A 22,074-nucleotide genomic window follows, 5' to 3' on the forward strand; every position below is an offset into this window, starting at 1 on the left:
GCGATTTGCCTTTTTTAACTTGAAATTTATTTTGAAAACAATGTAGTGATGATCAGATTACATTGGCAGAACTCGAAAATGCACAAATTGGGTTAGCACATGTTAATGTTCTTGCTGCTTGTTACTTACAGACCATTGATTCTGCCTTTCCTATTCCATTCCCTTAAAAAGAATGACCCTCAAGCAATCTGAACTTTTCTGTTGGATTTTTTTTTCTTTGGGCAGTTGCTCCCTGTCTTCAGCTTGCAAATGAGTAATGATAAAAAAAAATTTCTGCTTGTCTCAATATTTAGCAGAGAGCTCATATGCATTGCCGCAACCGATGCATTTGAGTCCTTCCATATTGGAGGATTAGCAATGTCAAATTTTTACCAAGTGTTTCCACTTTCCACCACATGAGGCCAGCCTACCAACTCCAAGAATAAGCCAAGTACTTAAATGGATTTTGCCTATATTTAAGTAGGATTGTGTGGGGAACGTGCATGTCACGTGAGGAAGTGTGAAGGTTGATGATGCATATCGTTAATGTGTCTCCTGCCCCTTCGAAAGGGATCCTTGGCCCCTGCAGCCTTGTCTCCCTTGATATATCAATACATTTCCATGTCGGCCTCTCCCTCTTTCTCCCACTCATGTCATGTTACAGTCCGTATTTTATAGTTCCTTTCTAGCTTGTACAATCATCCATGCGCAGCTACAGTCTTGTTTGCTGCAGTGAAGAATTCTTAGGGTCTAGAGGGAACTTCTTGAAAGAGTTCAATTTTAGTATTTTACCAATTCTTTTGCTCAGGGTATCTAAATGGACTGGCATAAGGCATAAAGATGTACCTCTTCCTGTTACCATTGGGATATTGTGTACGAAATTTCCTGCTCGACAGACAAGTTTATGCATCGCATCATTCATGTTTGCTCTTTCATTTGAGTTTCAATGGTCCATCAATCACCAAATAAGTTTGGATTACAAGTTGAAGTTTGACACAACTTTTTGGTTGAGTTTGGATACAAATGAACCCTCAGTCAAGTTCAAATACTTGGGAGTTTAGATTGTTAAGAAGGCAATTAGGGCTTGGATTCAGAGAATTTATCTGACAGCAGTTTTGTTCATTAATCCACTGAACAGCTTGAAATAAATGCGGTCAAAGCATGGTGTAGTCTCACTTTCAAGCTGACCCTGAGTTGGCTCAATACGAGCTTTGTTCTTAGTTCAAATTGATTGCTCCAAATGGCCGATTTTCCAAGGATAACTCTTGACATTTTTGCTCCTCGGAAAATAATAAAAAGCTTCACATCTTTCATTACATCTTTCATTATCTTCTTAATTTCTTGATTATAACTTGCCCTAGCTTCTATCAATCATTCATGGTACATTTCCTATCACTTGTCCCAGCTATTATTAATGAACCCCTCCTCCTTCCAGTCTTCTTATCAAGCTGAAAAAAATTTGCTTTAAAAGAAAGAAAAAAAAGGGTAAATCTTCTTATGTGAAGATGAAGTACGATTTTAGATTTGATAGTCAATAAACGTTAATCAAATTGAAGTCTTGAAGGGTTTCAAGTCTCATAATTAAAGTTCTTATTTTTCACAGTGGATTCTATGTTCTTGTTGCAGTTTATCAAGGGCTTGAATTTGGGAGTTCAAAATTAGGAATTATCTTTGTGTTTTTCTTACTGTAGAATATTAAACTACTAATAAGCTGTTTTAGATCTAAGTCACAAGAGACATTGCCAGTGATGAGATTCTAAGAGAGAAAATAAAAATCCTCAGAAACATTAAATAAAGTCTAAGTGTCTTTAATTATCACTTGAGAATCCATGCTTGGAGCCATAGTCACCATGTAAATTACTGTAATTAGCAGAATCAAACGTAAAAGAGGAGACAGACACCATACAAGTGAACGTGGAAATATCCTCATGCATGGGAGCCCATATAACCACTTCACAATAAAATATTTTTGGGATGTATACAGCCATCTTCTTGTTACACAATTTTTATAATTTCTCAGGCACTTTCAGTGCACTAAGTGGTACTTTTTATCTATTTCATTGGAGTAGCGTTGAAGATAGAGCATATACTTCTACAAGGCATAAAGGGCTCTTGAATTCATATATGTTTCTAAGTAATCAATTGTAATGATTCTTGAATAAGCAGCATTTGCTACAATTTTGTGAGAGAAGAGTGCTCACAATGTCTCCCATGGATTGCGCTACACACGTGCATGCAATGGCATCGTTGTGATCTTGTATTTTGGCCGGTGGAAGGCCTTTTGCCTCAAAAACAAAGCCAAACACTCAGCAGTTAGCACCCAAAAAAAAAAAAAAAAAAAAAAGGAAGAACAAAAAGCTCAGATAGTTATCAACTTATTATCCTTATTCATAAAATAAATAAGGGTTTGGCGAACAGGTGTTTAATAGGTACTTGTTAAGAAAGGTCACAGATATTAATTTTTTTTTTCAAGTGTAGTTGTTTTATAAAAATTACACCAATTTCTGGCCCTTGCAAACTTTGGTCCTTTTCTTACAGTTTGCTATCAAAGATTCATGCATGTGCCTACGTATATGAAAGAGAAGAATAAAGATGGAAATTTAGCTAAAAACAAGCACTAAAACTTGCTTACATGAGGGGGACCAAAAAAAAAAAAAAAAGTAAAAAAGGAAGCATGTGAACACTGCTAAAATAGCTGCTGCAAACACAGATTAATACTTCATTCACCTGCCTGCCACAGTTTTTTGCAGCTTCTACTGAGTACCTAAATTTGTTTAATGAAATATTTATTACTTTGCATGACAAAGGAGTACAGAAGATTAATCAAAGACGCATTGAGGGCATCTTGTAGCTGCAGTAGACATGCTGGTATATAATTTTATTTTTTTTTCAGAAATTTTTTTAGTTTAAAGATTCTCAAATTTCATCTAGTGATCAGAGTTAAAGAGAATCAGATCACATATTGGCATCCATCTATTAAGATTCTACGTGCAGTCTATGGATCACCAACGCCTAGGATCGCACATATGTACAAATTAATAGTACAAATTGAAGTCTTAATTATCCCTCTTTCTCTTCCTACACACAACACACACATTTCTGATTCTTGTATTGTAGTGAATTGGTATATATACATATGCATAATGCGTATAATCTGTGTCTATCCAACCATCTATGCATATTAAATTACAATATAGATCTAATTTTGTGATCATATAGGGGCCATAAATTTTCACAAAACATATAATCTAGAAAAATGAATACCTTTCGTGCATTTGAGGAAAGAATTAATAGAAGACGATTTACATATTAAATGGAGTTCAGTGTTCAAACTTGTATTGATTATGAAAAAAGAAGCGATCTTGCATAATTACCCAGTTGTATTTATACGTCATCTCTATTTATACCTTTGCTCTTCATGTGTTTGGAAACGTATTAGGCAAAAATCAATTACAAATAACAAAATGTTTACAATCATTACCGTCAATTCATATATTTATCATTGAAGTAAGAGTTTAAATGCCAAATTGGGGGAAACGAATTAAATAAAATATTGCGAGTACAATTCAAGTCTAGTGTGTTGGTTAAGTTGAGGCATGATTTTTCTTTAAGAATTTTGGGGGAAAGTGAATAGAGTCTGAATTATGGATTATCACATGGTGTGCATAAAAGTAGGCACGTCCAAGGACTGACCTTAAGTCTTACATATAATATGTGAGCCTCTTTCTCGAGGACCAAGGGGCGGGTTGTGGTGGAATTGAATTCTGTGCGAAGATATACGTAGCAGAAAACGATGTAAAATCCCATGGTGCTGCTTCTAACATTCTCTGTATTACGTTAATTGATCTTGAGGGATGAATTTCACCACCACCAGATTCATCTGTTCCATCTTCACTGAAATTCATGCCTTTTAGACAACCGAAAATCAAGAAATTGGAACCTTTTTTTGGCTTTCATTTTCATTTTTGTCCATTTCTTTTCATTGTCTGTTAATTTGGACAAGGACAGAGATATACTACAAGGGTTTGACTTAGATAATGATCCCTTTATTGTGAAAGAGTTACAAATGGAAAGTGTCCTCAACTTAGTCTTTTTTTTCTTTTAATCTAATCCTATTCATGTATTTTGATTACTGGTTAAATGTACAAGGAATTTTGCAAACTAGTCTTAAGGAATTTGATCTCTTCTTTTTCTTAGAATATCCTGCAATAGGAAACCAAAAAAAAAATAGGGTTCTATCGTGAAGTCTAGACATGTTATAATTGCTATCTTAATTAGCACAAAATAGAAGCCAGGGTCAATATTTTTTTTTTCTGAGTAAGAAAACAGAAAAACTGTACATATATGCAGCTCGTACTTGACTGGCTACTGAAAATAACAGCAGGTTTAGTTAGGACATATTCTTGCAAAATTGCATGTATCTACAGAACTGCAAGCTGGAAATAACAGCAAGTGCCAGATTGGTTATGGCAAATGAAACTACAAGAACAGGGTTTTCTTCTTGTTGGAAAAGAAAGAACCCCCCCCCCCCCCCCCACAATCAACATCAATACTTCTTTACACTGACATGAACCAATTTATCAATCACCCAAACTTGTACAGACACTGTGAGTTCCCTGTCTAAACCAGTAGTTAAATGGTGTAGGCCAATGTATATTTATTGGACGTATCTACATAATTGTACATTTATATATCATCAATATATATATATATATATATATATATATATGATTTCCATTAAAATGTGAGTAGAGCTAGAGCCCTGGCTTTGAATGTTAAAATTGATAACAAGAGCTTAGCTGTTGAGTAAATAAACATGATATTGTAAGTTGGAAGTAGTTTAACTGGTTGAATGAAACTCCAGTAAACCAGAAATTGTAACGAAAATTAAACAAAAGGAGATGGAATGAAATTTTGGTCCAATATTTCGCCAGAAGTTGAGGCAGATGAAACTCAAAAGGGACACTAGACTAGAGCCTACATCATCTACTGTCTCTCTCTCTCTGTTGCCCTCTTTCTCCATCCAATGATCCAAAATTCATGTGCAACAAAAAAGGAGTACTACAAAATTCATTTAAGTCAGGAAACCTCAAGTCTAGCTACAGAAATCATCAATTAGATAAAAATTAAAATTATAGAGAAGTTTTTCTGGTTAAGCTTCATTCCTTCTTCCTCCCACACTTCACTAAACTATGATTAGGACTCGAATGATAGCTAAATCAGCTGCCGAAAATCGGGCCCAATATGTTGATGAATCAGGTAATCATCACCGTTGGATGATACATCAAACATCATATTTTGATGAAGAAATTGGTGCTGCTGCTGTTGAGCCCTCAACATCTCTTTTTGCCTCCTCAGCTCTAGCACTTTTCTATGTGAATTGGAATGCTTGGTGAGGACAAAAGTCGGGCTTGCAGCGGGCCTGTATTCTGGCACCAGCCTGCCCGACTTGTACCGAACCCCACAAGCGTTACAAAGCGTTTTGGGGCCCATAGGACCAGTCCTCCACTGTGGTGTCTTATCTGTAGCACAATGAAGGCATTTCCTACCTTCACCATTGGCCATGCTAGCATTTTGATCATAAACTTCCGTCTTCTTCGACGGCGCCTTCACCGCCTTCTTGCCAGTGCTCGGGGTCATTTCCGAGTCCGAGGATGATGACATTGCCGCCGCCATTATGGTGGTGGTCGTGGCCGCGGTCAAGGTAGTAGTGGAAGGTGAGACCATGAGTAGGCGAGACGTCCAATTGCATGGAGCGGCGCGTGAGCGCTTGCTACGTGCCTTCGCAGGGACCGACATTTCGGGCCGAAGCATGGGTGTGGCAGTTTCTCGATTGGGTTCCGGCTGGTCGTCAGGAGTTTCTGATACCTCATTAGTACGGGCCTTCATACCTGATATTATCTGCAGCTTCTGCAGGTCCTCACTGGAAAAGGATTCTTCCACAAAATTCGATAGCCATTCCAGCTCAGCCAAATCATCATACTGTCAAGTCCAAGGGAAAAAAAAAAAGAAAAGAAGAGTGAAATTTTTAGTAAGACAAACTAATTTCATTTACTCATATAATTAAATGTTCCAACTACCAAATTGTACGTGCAAAATTTGTATTTGAAATTGGATGATCAGTGCATCCCTTAGACATAACAACTAGCCGGAAAAACTCAATTTCAAGCAACTTTGATTTGGAAAAAGAAAGAAAAAATCAAGTATGCAAGCTGGACCATACATAAGGTTCAAGAATTTGAATAATTATAATGTTACTATCTTTTTCTTTCTTTTATATTTCAAGCAACCAAATAGTAATTATTCTGCCTAAAAAAAAAAAGAAAAAGCCACCAAATAGAAAAAGGTCCAAGTTGCTCTTTTTAGAAGAAAACAAAAGCCATTAAAACAAAATTCTCTGAGCATATTAACGTACAAAAGTGTAAAAGTCACACGTCTAGTAGTCTCCTTAGGCTTTAGTCGCATGACGCACTTTCAATAAATTAGTACATAATTTCTTGAAATTGCAAGTATGCTTTATATTTACCGGCACGCAAAGTTCACTGGAGAATTGGCCATCAGTGAAATTCCGGCACCCCATATCGCCGCCGGGGAAATGAGGTTCGGTGCTACCGGAGAACGAAGAGTTGCATGAAGTGTCAACGACCGTGGAAGAATCAGTGGAGGTGCCCGCCGTGATGGTAGTGTCAAAAGTGCCGTCAGCCACCATGCCATCATCATTAGGGTAGTCCAGGAGGTCATCGATGATAAAATGGTCGCTATTTTTAGCGTCGGAGAGACGTTTTTCTGGTGCCATATGTGTATTGTAGTAGCCTCCTTGAAAGAATTCCGGGGTCTCCATTCAAAACCAAAAAAATTTTTAAAGACAAGGTCAATGTTACAAGCAAGTGTGTATATATACCAGTAGCTGGTGAAAAGATGAAAAGAGTGTTCGAGTGTGTGTAATTTGTGTGTGTTCTTGGTGGGGTGGGAGGTGAAAGAGATGGAGAAAGTGTGTGTTGTGTGTGTGTTGTGCGTGTGAATGTGTTTGAGGGAAGTGAAGTTTTCTTGGAGGAAAGAGGTGGGAGAGGGAGAGAAAAGAGAGGGTTTATTTGCGCTTGAAGGGGACAGGCAGACAGCTAAAAAATTGGATTTTGACGAGGAGAAATTATGGCTTTAAAAAAAGGTTGATATTTGGTCACTTTGAAACGGAAAAAGATTTTTTTTTTTTTTAAAAAAAAAAAACCGATAAAGTGTCTTTAAATTGCTAGTTACATACAAAAATGGCCTTATTAGCATTATGAATTTACCATAGTGTCCTTGGTTTTCAAGACCTTAATATTGCATGTGTGTGTGGCCTTCCATTTTTCTAGCTCATTGAATTTGGAGACAAAAAAATGAGGTAAATGGTCATGGGGTGTTATGATCAAGACCTTCAATTGGATGATGGACCACACGTGAGTGTTTGTTGCTAGAATGAATGAAAATGAATGTGTAGGAATGGCCTTTACTTGAGAACTAGGTCATCCCACCTCCTCTTCCTCCTTCCCCCCTCCCCCCCCCCCCCCCCCCACCCCCACAAACTCCCAAGCTTTATAAGATAAGAGAGAATTCTCTGCAAAAAGTGCTCATGGGACCATGATAGAGTAGGGCTAAAGGTTTTGAATCATTTCACAATTAGATGTATTTGCAATTCTTGGTCTTTAAATTAAGCTCCTAGGATTGAAAGAAACACTCTTTCTTCTTAGCTAATTAGGTTGAGAACCAAGAAGAAATTGGCTAATCATCCCAATGATGGATGATTCATGACTAGTTGTGGGACAATAATGCAGCTCATGTACTGAAATTGCAAGTCATGCAAAGATTGCTTGAAATCCAATGCTTTTCTTGAGGACATGTTGGTAAATTGGCAAGACAAGTTAACCCTTGTCTTAGGGGGTTAAAGAAGTAAATTGATCTAGAAAAAAAAAAAGTGATTAATTAGTAGATTAAGCAAAATTAAGTGTTGATTATTCAACCCCCTTTGGAACCGATCTAGCAGGTTTGTCGCTGCGACTCGTGCATTAGTGTCCAAGTTAACAGCCCGATTCCTCAGCTTTTATATTTTATCATCGGGACTCGCGCTTAATTTATTTTACTTTTCTGCCATAGAAAATAAAATAAACTCTGATTTTTCATCTTTATTTTATCTTATTTAACAATTTTTTTTCCCACTGCTGCTCTAATTATTAAATTCTGACCTTCCCACCAGTAAGCACGACAGATACAGCTAGGCTTGCCATGATCGGACGGTCATGATTCTCTCAACGTGTCTACCGGCAACGGGCCCTAAGCCTGCCACCGGTCAAGGATTTGGTTTCTTCCCAATGAATTTTCTCTCTATTTGTTTGCAACACGTATAAATGCATGATATGTGCTTTCATTTCTTAAGAAGGGACCTGATCATTTTCAATTTGACTAAAACGTGTACTGGAGAAAATAGAAAGAGAATTCACTGGAGAGGAACTTAATTCACGAATTTAGACCTTGTTTGGCTTTGCATTTTTTTAAAAAAAAATTTATATTTTTTGTAATTAAATTTCCTAATTATCTTTTTATTGAATATGTAGTATTAAATTATTACAGTACACTTGTGATAAGAATTTCAGAAAATAGTAATCGAAATGGGTTCTCAAGTTTTTATTTCACTTTTCTTTTTTACAGCCGTCATTGCCACATAGGATGCTGAGCAATCCCATGGTAAATACCTGGGCGGCGAACACGTGTCAGTTGTCTAGGTAGATTAGTTGAAGTGGGTCCCACGTTAGCAATCCCTATGTAAGAGAGACCCGATAAGGTGTCCGCTGCTGTCATTTATTGACGTGATCAATTCAACTGCAGAAAAAGTAGCAGTAAAATTTTTAGATATTTATTCTATCCGTTAAGACCAGCAAAATAACTAATCTAGAAATGTGGAGCAAGTCGGGCTAAGCCCGAGATTTTTTGATGGTTGGCCTGGTTTGCTCTTTGGAGTCTTTTGTACGTGTGATCTCACATTCATTTTCCACTTTTTTTTTGTTATAATTTATAAAATCAAAATTTATCCAATTCTTTTAGCCAAAAATCTATCCCATTTTTGCTGACAAAGAAAGTATGAAAGAAAATACCAAACCCCTCCACCAAATTATCTCATTACACAAAATAATAATTCTACAAGATAAAACTCGTTCAATCACTCAAAAAAACAAAAAAAAATGTTGAGCCTTACTCAGTAAGTTTGAGGTTTAAAAAAAAGGTTCTTTTTACAACTTAATAATTGAATTTAAACATGAACTTCCTGCAACGATCTCTTAAAATTTTATATTTTAAGTACCAAAAAAAATAGGACAATTAATAATGTTCCGAGCCTTAGTATAATTATGAGCCTACAATGAGTAAGTTAAGAAATGATAGATATGCAAAAAAAAAAAAAAAAAAAAAAAATGAAGAAGAAGAAATGTTACATTCACATCTACATAGCTACCAATTAAGTATTACCACAAAGAATTTTCCTTGCGTAATACTCGAGTCCATGATTTTACCATTTAAAAAAACCTTGGAAAGCAAACCATGTTTTTTTTTTTAAGTAAAAGGTGCAAGACTGATTTTTGAAAACACCAAATATCTTGCTCAATTTTCAACATTGGAAAAAAAGCATGTTAATTAATATTCGAATTCTGTAAGTCCATCTAACATGCAAATTTCGGCGTACAAGTCCATATAGATGAATATGATTGAACCGTACGCATTTACATGTGATCTTTGTCCCCATTGGTCAATGGCTTACTGGATGTACTACTCTTGTAAATTTGATTCTGCGAATATTTAACATTTGTTTTTATTTTCACCTTACATTTCAGCCTTGACATTATTTGCAATTTGCAATCATAGACTGCGACGTTTCAAAGCCACAATTGATGTTGAATACGTAACACCATTTTCAGTAGCTTTTATTATTTTCCATAAAGATATATGTTCCATAAAATCTTTTCAACTCGATCGAATCAGCAGAATTATGCCATAATTATATCCTTATATGGTAGATGAGTCATGAATCGCACAAATTTATTAGTAACTCTAAGATCCTGTTTAATAATCCAATTCAACACTTAAATTTATTAGACCTATATCTTAAACATGTTTGAACGAGTTTGGTAGTAAAAAATATAGCATTTGAATTAATTAAGTGACACTGAATTTTCTAAGTAAAATTCCCTCCAAAAAAATAAATGATAACTCAAATGTGATACACGCCCAAATGTATCATATTAATATTTAACAAGCACGTCATTCTAAATCTAAAACCCACATGTTATCCACTAGTACCATTTTTAAGGGTTTTCACTATTTTGTATTTGGTATCGAAAATTGGGGGTAAAGGTAATTTTACAAGTTTAGTTATGAACGATTTGTATCAACTCGTTCTTCTTTTTCTTGCAGTACACTTTTATGCCTAAATTTGAAATAAAGGAAACACTGAAAAAGAAAAGGAACCCAAGTCGTTGCTTGGATGGGAGGCTTTACCAGTACAAGAACTCGCAGGGTTTGGCCTTTTTTTTTTTGTTGCTTTTTCTTCCTAATACATATATATATATATATATATATATATATATATATATATATATGTTCACTTTTTATCTCAAAAGAATTCTTATTCTTAAAAATACAAATAGTTGGGGTCCAAAATCCAAATTGCACGTGATGGAGGTTGATGCTGTGTCAGCTGAGCATGTGCGAGTGCTCGGCTGGCGTCAAAAGCCACCAGTGACGGTGGTCAAATACCACGTGGCAGGCATCTGAGTGGGCTGTTTTTCTTCATTTTAGATTTTGCCCCTCCGTCCGTCGAGGAATCCGGTAGTTGTAGAAGATTAATTAACACACGAACCATTGGTCGACTATTAACGTGAGTGCACGTGCCGTCAATCCACGTGAGTCTAATGCTGGGTATTCTGTATAGTTTGTACACGCAATAATGCAACGCACCTGATGTGGGTCTTCTTGTGACCTGTCACGTGCCATGGATGCCCTATTTTACTTTTGCTCATGTTTTGCTTTGTCATCAACACCTTATTAGATTTGGATTAAGAAATGCAACCCCATCACGTCAATCAAATAATAATAATAATAATAATGATAATGTAAAGCTTTTAATGATTACTATGTCTTCAGCCTCATTATGAGTGTGTTTGATAAAATTGAAATCTGAAATTTGAAATTTAAAGTATGAATCCATTGAATTGTTAAGTATTAAATCTATTACATTTTGAGTGCATATTACATTCAATTATAAGTGAATAGTTTATCACTTAATTTTCGAAACAAGTTTTGTCTAAAAAATTCAGTGCCACTTAATTAATTCAAATTTTTAATTTTTAATTATCAAACGATTTGAATATGTTAAGATGTAAATCTATTTAAATTTAAGTGCTGAACTGAGTTATCAAACAAAACCTATGTCATTATTTTACTTTGGCAATTTCTTGAACATTTGTTTTTATCAGGAATTATATAGTTGTGATGAATCAACTGCGAACGTGCTTCCGTGCCATTTCATGACCCTTCGAGTTCTATCCCAACCAAAGTCCTTGTAAACAAATTTGAAGGAACATAGGGAAGGAGAAATAGAAAAGGTGAAGCGAATTCCTGAATCGGGTAGTGATTTGTGCCCAGAAGTTTACTCAACTATTGAGTCGTATCCGCTAGGGAAAGGATTCGCGCGGAGATCCTTTGAAAATGTGGATTTGAGCATATTATTTCTTCCTTTTGCTCCTCGATCCAATTCCAATCGCTTGCCCACAAATTTCGCTCCACATCATGACTTTTTTAAAATTCGCGCGGAGTTTAAAGTTTTCTACAAGCTAGAATAGTACAGGCTTTGAATTCGTGAATTTACCAAAAGCAAATATAGATGATAGAATTCAAAAGAAAAAAAAAAGAGAGAGAGAAAAAGTAAATGCACGTTGCAGCAAATTTGTCGTCCTAAAAAACTTATTGGATGAATGACAAGGGGCCTGTTTGGAACCTGAGTTTTTTGGGAGTTTGTCTAAAACTTTACTGTAGTACACTGTAGAAGTTTTTGAAAAAATTTGTGTAAAATTTTTTGTAAGGTGAAAATTTTTTTTGTAGAAGTTTTTAAGAGGAAAAACTTTTTTTTTTTTCTTTTCTTTCTTCTCTTCTTCTTCTTCTTCCTTCCCTTCCCCCTTCCCCATTACCAGGACCCCTCCCCGCAGCAACGCAGCACCCCCTACCCCTCCCCCTCTCCCTCCCTCTGCCGTCACCCTCCCTCTCCCCTTCCCCCTCCCTCCCTTTCCCCTTCCCCTTCTTTCCCCTGCCACTCCTCTTCTCCCTCCCCCGCCACCCGCCTCTGCTCTCCACCCCTTTTCCTCCACTCTCCTTGCCACCCGCCACCCATATTCCTCCCCTCTCCCCCGCCACCCGCCACCCCTTTTCCTCTCCCGTCTCCTCCGCCCGTCACCTCTTCTCCTCCCCGCTCCGCCGCCGCCCCTCTTCTCCCTCTGCCCCGCCAACCCCCTCTGCCCGTCACCTCCTTTTTCTCCTCCCCTCATCTATCCCCGTCACCCTCAGCAGCCCCGTCGCCCTCGCGCGAACAGATCGCAGCTCCCCTCCCCTCCACTTTTGCGATCTGGTCATGGGACCAGATCTGGTCGCGAGAGGGGGAGGGTTGCGGGGGACACAAAAAAAAAAAAAGAGGAAGGCAGTCAAATTGGGTAAAGGAGGATGATGGCAGGGAGAGGGAGAAAGGCAAAAAAAAAAAAAAAAAAGAAAATGGCGCCGGAGGTGGTGGTGGTCGGCGACGGAGGTGGTGGACTGGGTTGGGATGGTAGAGAAAGAAGAAAGCCAAAGGGAAGGGAATTTTTTTTATGTGTGTTTTGTGTATTGTGTGTGTTTTGTGTATTTTGAAGTGTGTAGGTAAAAAATTTTGAGAAGTTTTTTGGGTTCCTGTAGCAAAAGTTGTCAAAAAACTTGTAGGTAAAAAACTTGCCCAAAAAACTAGCTTCCAAACAGGGCCAAGCATATAAAATTTGAATTTAAAATTCAACTTTTATACATATATTACGTATTCGATGGTGACAATATGTACACTGTCAGTGTATATAAGATTTACTTTTATTCTAACGGTGATGTTAGGATATTTCTCCATAGATTAGGATTAATTAGTGTACGAGCAATGAGTTTGCTATATTTGTTTCTCCCCTCCAGATTATATGTTTCATGTCTTCCTTAAATAAAACTATAATTTCTTTACTTTACAATTTTGGATTATTGATTGGTCTTAGGTCCATTTCTATTGAGTGGCCCAAATTCATAATAAATTACTTTGGAGGAGATATTGAAATATCAAGACTTAAATGTTCATCTGGTATGGTCTGTCGGGCTTAGGTCTTCTTTCATATGAGTAGGCCCAAACCAAAAAGCCTATCACTTTATTGCCCAGAACCATGAGAGTTATAAACCACTTTCAATCACGACGGATTCTTTTAAAATCTATCATTATCTTATCTCTTTGTTTCAATCTTTTAGATATTTTCACCCCCTAATTTCTAGATACTTTTCTAATTATTTAAAATCCTAAACCATATAAATACTATTGGAAGGAGTGTCACATTCGTCCATAACTTGTCTATCATCTGATTACTATTTTTTTATTATTATTGATTAAGAAAAACAAGATTTTCATAAAATGCTGTAACTCTCACCACGATTAATCACTACTTCTTTCACATCTATAGTATATTATCCCTTGTCTCCTTTAGAAATTTTCACCCTGTGATTTTAGAAATTTTTGAGATCAAGATGTCCGCCGTGTACTCTCCATTTTCAAATTTCAAACTCGAGCAATTTAATGAGCCGAGCTCTATGCCAAAATCCAACACTATTTATATACCAACTTGTTTTAAGTCTATATTCATGTGGACAAGTTGCCAAAATCCAACCCTATTTATGTACCAACAAATTTCAATTATCAGAAACATAGACGTAAAACATTACATGCTCAAATCATTAAAAGCAAAGAAAAGTCCTTTGTATTCCAAAGAAAAGTCTCGAAGATTTCACTACAATGTGGATTTATATTATCCTCATATTCCTTAAAGCCCCAAATCTGGCAGAAAACTTGTCAGACAACCCTATGTATCGTCAAAATTAGCCCTAGACCCATGGTTTCTATGGATCACATTTTTGAACTTATAAAACAAAAGTTAAACATATCAAGTACAAAACTTGTTGTACAACAATGAGTGAACAATGTCCTCCATTATTTTCATGTGGTTACTATTACAGGGCCGAGGACCTGTATTAAACGATACACAATTTAGATGGCAAAAATAAAATAAAATAAAAAATGGCCCATCTTCTCTATTATAGGGATTCTCATATTTGTATCTACAGAAAAAAAAAATTGTCCAACATTGGTGTTATCTAAGCTTGTGCTAATTACAAATTTGTTCGGAATTTGGTTACTTCAAGACATTGGACCCAACCAACTATGTTGGCCCAATGTCAGTCAAAAAACACCTTTGTTGGCCCAATACAAAATCAGCGCTTTACACAGTGGGTCTATTATTGGCCCATGTCATCTTTGTTATATAGCCATGTCTTATTTTGATAGTCATATTTTCCTTTTTCGTCTGTCTCAAATTACAGTTCACTTTCAAATTAAAAAAATATATTATTTTTTAATTTTTTTAAAATACTTTTATCCAATGTAGATTGTTATTAGTATAAATTACTTTATTTAATATAAATTGTTAACCTACCCTATTTAATACATTTAGATTTTTCAAAACATATTTATATATGAAAAGCCAGTTTTGTTATTTTTTTCAAGCTAAAATGTGAAATAATGTAGAATGAGGATTGATTCTTTTTTTATCATCAATTTAAATTTTCATAAATCATCAATTCAAGTTTTTATGAATAATTAATATAAAATTGTATTCTATTTAATGTAAGGATATTTTAAAAAAATAGCAACCTAAATTTATTATTTCAACAAAATTAACTATATTTTTTGAAATTGTATGAAAAAAAATTAGAATTATCAAAATGGAACGGAGAGCTAGTATATACTAGCATTCGAAGCTCCGGTATTCTGGGATCGCCTAAAACGAAGGCATTGAAGAATAAGCTAAGTAGAAATGTCGAGGAAGAGTAGCAGAAGCAGCAGTAGCGTGGAGAGAGATGGAGATTTGATCGACTTTGTAGCGAGAATTTGGAACAAAACGGCGTCGGAGCCGTACTATTTGTTACATTTCTTAGTTTTCTTCTCTTATATCCCCATACGCTTCTCCGCCGCCGGTGTCCTCTCTCCTTCTCGCTCCGGCACTCTTCTCATCCGTGTATTAATTCCTTTTATTCATTTTTCGTTCTCTTTCTCTATTGATCATTACGTAATGAAATTGTAATCTGCTTAGTAATCGTGATTTTCCTTTTTTTTTTTGAACAGGAAATTCAGGCCGTGGTTGCGTTTTGTATATTGACTGTTATAAAGGTAAATTCTTTATCATATAATTTTTGTGTGTTTTTTCTTGAATTGTAGTGTAATTATTTAATTGTGTACTTTTATTGATCATTTACTTTGTGCATTTGTAATTAGTTGAATGTTCTAAGAGAGAGGGGAATGTGGATGAAATTCTGACTTTGGTATTTTTTTTTCATTGTTTAGTAGATTTGTGAAGAATTATTATTGTTACCATTGGTAGACTTGAGTTACCTAAAAGTGTGTTAGTTTCTATTTATAAATATCAGAACTAAAACTTAGAACATTTTCATGATTCAATTATATTATTATAGTCAAAGAGATAATTAGGCTTATATGGTGTTGACGATTTCAAAGATGGACATGGAGTTGATTCTTACATGTAGAACACGGCCATTCTGGAAAGCATATTTATTTGATTCTGGAATTTAGGACTCGCTTGAGACCTGATCAGAGCTTCCAAGTGGACAAAAGGCCAAAAACTGTAGCAACTTGGTTCAAATTTTGACTAATTTTTATTTTTTGCTATCAATAACTTTGCTGAAAGTACGTGATGGAACCACATTGCTGATGGTAAAATGTATTGTAGAATTTATTATTTCTTCTGTGTTAATTTTCTGAGTCATGCTTGCCATGTGGTTGACAGTGAAATTGATAGAAGTGTAATAACTGAAGTTTTTTCATCCATGATTAGAGATTTGGTGGGTGATTTGAGTGATGAAAGATCGTTGGATTGAATTACTATATGTTGTTAATTCAGCTTTCTTGTCTTTTATTCAAATTTGGCAGTTGGTGAGAGAAGAAACATGGGAGACCTTCATTGCCAACACGTTCTTCTTTGCTAAGGTGGCTCCATCCTGGCTTTTTTTTTTTGTTTATCATATTTGGTATGATGCAGTCTGACTGTACATGGAACAATGCCGGCTCCTTTCCTTTTTTTTTTTTAATAATTATTTTACCCTTCTGAGAATTTTCCTAATGACCTGAAGGATTCTGGAAACTTGATGTTAAAAGTAGAGGAATTCTATCTAAATTTAAATGAAAGTAAAGAGAGGTTTCTCTGTAAGTTCGGTGAATTGCGGAAAGATCCTTATATTCCCAACAAAGCTCAGGGGAGCTTGGTAGATATATGCTAAAATTATTGGCTTCTACCCCATTTCCCAGAAAAAGTAACTTCTTGGATGGACCAAGTAAATTTACTATGATTATTTAAATCATTGTCATCTCTCATCCCTGAGAAGTTGTTGTTTGTTTAACTCTGTAGATTGTAAATCTTTTGCTGAATATCTCTGCTTGCCACATTAGGACTGTTAAATGTTATCTCAATTGAATAAGGCAACTGCCAAGCAGGATGCTAAAAGCTTGCCTTTCAAATCCGCTTACCATCTTTATAACGACAATTAAAATAGCTATACTTGACAGCATCTGTTCTCATTTAGTTTAAAGTTAGTTAATTAAAAAAAAAAACCAAAGAACATGATTGATAATAAACGTAAAATTCGTTTCTTAAAACTCATGTCATGTTTCTTTTCCATGAATTTCAAGCCAATTTGATAATCTACCTGATGGAAAATGGTTGCCTATGTATTTATACAGTGGTGAATATGCATCTATTCTTTCTTGGTTCTGTATCAATGGAGTCTTATTACTCATACATATTGAATTTGGGTATTATATTCACATGATAAGTTCATAACATGTGATGTACAGTAATAAGTAGCTTTTTGAATTTTGTAATTCAGAAAACCTTTTGTCATTATGTCTTCCTTTCACATGAATTTCTTATCCAGTTGGCAGGTACCTAATGGGAAATTATTGCCAAATTAATTAATATTGGAATCGATCTGCATAATTGCAATCTTGACTAAGACTTTGCGAGAGAGGTGAACGAAACCTTTTAAGGATGACATGTAAAAAGTTGATGTACTAACCTTTTAAGGAGCATCCCACGATGCTTTCACAGCCATGTGGTTTCAAAGCTTCATGATAGCTCAAGTGTCACTTCTCTAAATTTAAGATGAGACAAATAAATATGTCCTCTCAGTACCCGTTTGGAAAACAAAAAGGGAAACCTCTAATATGAGTCCATATTTCCTGTTTTCAGATTTTCCTTGCTGCCATTGCTTTTGTCATGGATTATCACGTGGCACTCTGGTATACATTGGCTTTCTTAGGTAGGACTTCTTTATATGTTTGTAAAGATGGTAAAAATTTAAGCTGAAGAATTTCCATGTCTATCTGCAATTTAGTGGGATAGTTGTATACATTTTAATTGTTCTTTTGTCTAGTGTTAGGGCTTTATAGCCTTTTCTGAACCTGCCTTTAGGTGTCTTTATTGTGACTGTACTGTAAGAAAATCAGTGCATTTGTCAAGTTGCTCGTTTGGTATTCATATTGTAGCAATCTTATTTTTTAATTGTCAGTCCCATATTACAAATATTGTGACAGCGAAGTTGCCAACTTACATGATAATGTATCTCAGGAGGCTTATAAACTGATGTTAACTGAATCTGTCTTCTTTTTATCACAGTTATTTACCTCTCAGCACAACAGCCTCCTCATGAAGGATTAGGTATGATGATCTATATTTCTGGTGTTCTCATACATGTGTTTCTTTACATTTTATCCACAAGCATTTGGCAAGCTTTCTTTTTGGAGTGATAGGTCATATTTTTCTGATGAACTTAACTTTTCTTTGTGCTCCTTCTTTGGTTGATTTTTATGCCTGACTTGTCTAGGTGATTTAAACCATTTAACACCATTGCAGTTGGAAACTTTACTCACTGAAGGAAACACATCAAGATTCTGGTTGGTTGGTGACCATTCTCCTTATTCCATCTAAATTTTGGATTTTTTGATAAATTGCTTTGTGCTATGGTTTGCCCACATAACTATTCTACTGACTGAACCTTATAGAAAATTCACATATAAAGATCAGTCTAGGAGAGGTGTGTCCGTATCAATGTGTCATCCGTATATGGTCTCTGCATGTCTATGAGAAATTTATGCATTCTTTGATCTGTAAGAAATGCTAACATTTGGACATTTTGCTATTTCAAATTCGAAAATCTGTTTCCAACAGAACATGATATTTGATTGTAGCTTGAAATGAACCTTTTGTCAACATATTTTGGAGAAAAAAAAACTTTTCGTTTTGGTGCCAGTTATTGTCTATTCATTTCTTTTTACATGCTTTTCGTGATTTTGAAAATCTGTAGGTCCTTTTGCTATGTATTCCCAATTGCATGGTACTGCTGCCGGATGATGCATGGCCAATGCTGTCAAAATCAGTCTGTTGATATTTCACCCAAACTGGTTGCTTTATTTGTTCTTTTCTTTTGTTCATCCCAAATCTGTTCAATCATTTGGGATGCAGAGGGGTAGTGCAAATTCTCTGGTTCTGCTTTATGAGTAGGGACAGATTTACCTTTTAGGTTTTTGTTTGTAACTATGAACATGAATGGCTGCCAAACTAGATATCATGCAAAATGATTGGTTCGGCTTATATGTTTTGCATGTACCTAACCCAATTCTCATTGCTTTGCTCTTGTTTACCTCTGGCATCCACTTTGGCAGGTCGAATTCCGTGCTTCATCCGTATCTTCGTGTATACGAACCAGTTCATTCTTCCCAGAACTCTCAATTACGTGAGTGCTATTCCTTTTGATAAGATGGGAGCAAAAACAGGGCTGTTTGGGCTAAGACAGTGGAATGTTAATTTGTGTTATGGAGTGCCTTAGACACTAGTACGTGCTCTCACAATTATGTCCACTATTTCGACCTGCCTTGTGGATCTCTTTTAAGAAAACATACAGACTTTAAAACAATAAAACTGTAGACCAGTCTCCGGTTTTTGGCTCATGGAGTAGTGATATTAAGTCTTGCACCATCGATAAAGGTTGCTGATTTCATGTTTGTATGAAATGTCCATTTTTATGCTCTCTAGACGTTGGATTTCAAGCCTCGTCTGTTTCAAATTCATCTCGTTTTGCAAATAATGTCTATGTTTTCCTGAACAGATATTCAAATAAAAGGCTGTCATTTGGGACAGTTGATCTGGGGCTTTTTCCAAATGCTGCTGAAAAGTTTGCAAGTTCTCTTGGTAGGAACTTTTCATTTCTTCTTCTAAAGAACTTCTGGCGTAAATAGTTTTCCTAAAATTGATGTTTTCCTGTTGATTAAAAGAGTTATTGGATAATTGAAACAGATAGCCTAAACCAACTTCCAATCTACAAATTATTTGACAATGGGACAGAGGTCTCAAGCCTTTCAGAGGTGGATTTTGAGACGTATATTTTAAGTCCTTCTCTGACTAAGGTAATCTTTCTTGGTTGCCTGTAATTTGTTGTTGACTGTACAAACTTAGGGTATTTGACAATAGCTTTTTTATTTGCAGCATGCATCTAGATGATTATTTAGGTAATAATCAAGCATGTGTGTAAATCATTCTAAGGTTTTTTGCTTTATGAGTCATTGCTCAGATGAATAAAAATGAAAACAAGTGGAAGTTCATTGTTGCAGTAGCACCAATTATAGGAATTAATCTTGTCCCAGCAGCCCCTTTTGATATTTCCCCATTTTCTCTGAATCAAGCAGCACAAAAAGGGAGAAACAAAGGAACAGCAATTACAAAAAATAAAGATGTAGAGACAAGAGAGTGTAGATATTATTTTAGTTCTTTAAACAATCAATGTAGGATTAGCCTGTGTGGTTGTCTTTGTTTACCATAATAAGTAGACGGGGTATAAGGTCTCTTAATTAGCCTCTATTCTTTTGCTGTGCATGGATGCTTCTCCAAATCTTTCTTATCAATATGTGTGCTGGAGGCAGCTGAAGAACATCATAAGTACTGGACTGCGTAATCTGTAATGATGTTCTGCTGCCTGCAGTTTTTCCGTGTTTCATAACAGATTTTGAACTTGTGTGTGGTTTCATAGTTAGTCTGGATTTTGTTTCTGATGAACCATACAAAGGGACACTCAGTTGCTAGATAACTACAATAAATTGACTGGGAGATGAAGCTGTTGATAGCAAACATTTAAGACCCCGTCTTAGTGTTTAGGTTGATACTAGTCGCTGGAGTGAGATGGATGTCTGAAAAGATTTATATTACCTCATCAACAGTATAACGATCCTTATCTTTCTCCGTCTAGAGGAAACTGTGGCATTATAGAATGATTCCCATCACTAAATTACTTATAACTTTGAACTCCGGCAAACAGTTGTCAAAAGCTGCCAAGGCCTATTTGGACTCTGAGCTTCCCAAGTCTCCTAACATTGCACCACTTCGTGGAATTGGTGAACTGCTAAAATCCTCGAAAACCGCCAGTTTTAAATTTGTTTTTGTCCTGTCATAATATATATTGGTTATAAAACAGACGAATCACTGCTTGAATTGGCTACTTTGTGCTATTCAAACATACGATCAACCTGGTCTCTACCTCCTTTTTGCTACAACATGATTTTGTGCAATACAAATGATGTAGATGTTTTTTGGACTCTTTAATTCTTTAACTTGTGATTGTGATAATTTTGTTGTGAATAAAATGCAGAAACATCTTTGCCGGCATTTTGAGCTGGACAAGCTTCTCCTGGATTACGTGAACGGCAAATAGGTAAAACTTGGAACACTACTCACATTGTAAAAGGGTTTTAACAGTGATGTGCTCATATTTACTAGTAATTAAATTGTTGAGTTCATACTACTGTAAGCCCCTTGATTACTTTAAACAGTAACTTCCAGTCCTACAAGTTCTTCAAACGTACCTTGTTAAGCTTGAGGTATGATACCTCATTATTATTGTTAATAATGCGGGACTGCATCCGCATGAGCTGTCCTCTGGGACAAAAACTTCAAACTTTTATATGGTACAAGTGCTTTTCAATCGTGGTATGTATAACTATAACATGCTTTCTTGACAAATTGATCAAGCAAGAAGGAACATTTAAATCGCTGCTTGGTTGGCCGGTATTAAATAAAAGGCTCTCAAGCCAGTTACTATATGGATTTTAGTCGGTCTTTGATTTGAACGGTGATTTGGTCAAATTACTAACTTGAGCACTGCCATTTTGTACTGAACTTGCACTGTTGCACATGTAGGAAGTTAGGTAGGATATGCAGGATTCCTGCGTAAATCAAGTAGAAAGGGGAAAAAAAGAAAGAGAGAAAGAAAAACTAATTTCTTTCTTTTGCTTGCTTTTCAACTACTGCGTTAATTCGCCGGCCTGAAAGTCTTCTCGGTATGTGATCTCCACATGTACCAACCACCAAAGCCCGGCACTTTTCTTTTCTTACATCTAATTCTGACCAAAGAAAGTCTGGTATGGCGTGAAATTGAACACTTGCCCCTCTTTCAAGTGGTCTTTGTACATTTGACTGAATACATCTGAAATGAGGAATTCTTATTGTCAAAATGGGCTTTGACAGGGGTTTTGTCTTAGAGAATATTTACACATAATGTTCCTCAACTGGCTACAAACTCCGCCCTTGTCGATAAGGCAGACTATTATACTCAAAAGAAAAAAGAAGAAAAAAAAAACTCTCTCATGATTCAGGTCATATTATGCAAGATTTGCCTGTTTTGCTCGGTGCTTTGTCT

General features: G+C 35.9%; 2 protein-coding genes across 3 annotated transcripts; one reads left to right on the forward strand and one right to left on the reverse strand.

Moving 5' to 3' along the window:
* Positions 1-4,881: 4,881 nt before the first annotated feature.
* On the reverse strand, positions 4,882-7,079 carry LOC113703397 (GATA transcription factor 9-like). The gene is made up of 2 exons (XM_027224746.2): positions 6,506-7,079; positions 4,882-5,961 (listed from the first exon to the last, which is right to left on the reverse strand). The coding sequence occupies exons 1-2, from the start codon at positions 6,818-6,820 to the stop codon at positions 5,194-5,196; spliced, it is 1,083 nt and encodes a 360-aa protein (XP_027080547.1). The 5' UTR covers positions 6,821-7,079; the 3' UTR covers positions 4,882-5,193.
* A 7,962-nt stretch (positions 7,080-15,041) lies between these two features.
* LOC113703010 (uncharacterized) lies at positions 15,042-21,285 on the forward strand. Of its 2 annotated transcripts, none has more exons than XR_003451327.2 (10): positions 15,042-15,335; positions 15,443-15,487; positions 16,265-16,321; positions 17,580-17,649; positions 18,006-18,047; positions 18,214-18,283; positions 19,052-19,122; positions 19,495-19,577; positions 19,683-19,792; positions 21,028-21,087. XR_003451327.2 is itself a non-coding variant. In XM_027224220.2 (10 exons), exons 1-10 carry the CDS (start codon positions 15,135-15,137, stop codon positions 21,088-21,090), a joined length of 816 nt encoding a protein of 271 aa, XP_027080021.2. In that variant the 5' UTR covers positions 15,044-15,134; the 3' UTR covers positions 21,091-21,285. The 2 variants fall into 2 exon arrangements, 1 of the variants encoding a protein (XP_027080021.2); XM_027224220.2 differs by having other exon boundaries at positions 15,044-15,335; positions 18,214-18,287; positions 21,028-21,285.
* The last annotated feature ends 789 nt before the right edge of the window (positions 21,286-22,074 follow it).

The sequence above is a fragment of the Coffea arabica genome, chromosome 8e (genome assembly GCF_036785885.1).
Source record: "Coffea arabica cultivar ET-39 chromosome 8e, Coffea Arabica ET-39 HiFi, whole genome shotgun sequence".
Classification (NCBI taxonomy): Eukaryota; Viridiplantae; Streptophyta; class Magnoliopsida; order Gentianales; family Rubiaceae; genus Coffea; species Coffea arabica.

Bases quoted from the DNA above. Each gene is read 5' to 3' on its own strand.
- LOC113703397 (XM_027224746.2), bottom strand. From the start codon at position 6,820: ATGGAGACCCCGGAATTCTTTCAAGGAGGCTACTACAATACACATATG. The intron at 5,962-6,505 runs GTAAATATAAAG...TGGACTTGACAG, and splicing joins CCAGTGAACTTTGCGTGCCG to TATGATGATTTGGCTGAGCT.
- LOC113703010 (XM_027224220.2), top strand. From the start codon at position 15,135: ATGTCGAGGAAGAGTAGCAGAAGCAGCAGTAGCGTGGAGAGAGATGGA. The intron at 17,650-18,005 runs GTAGGACTTCTT...TTTTTATCACAG, and splicing joins GTATACATTGGCTTTCTTAG to TTATTTACCTCTCAGCACAA. The intron at 19,123-19,494 runs GTGAGTGCTATT...TTTCCTGAACAG, and splicing joins TTCCCAGAACTCTCAATTAC to ATATTCAAATAAAAGGCTGT.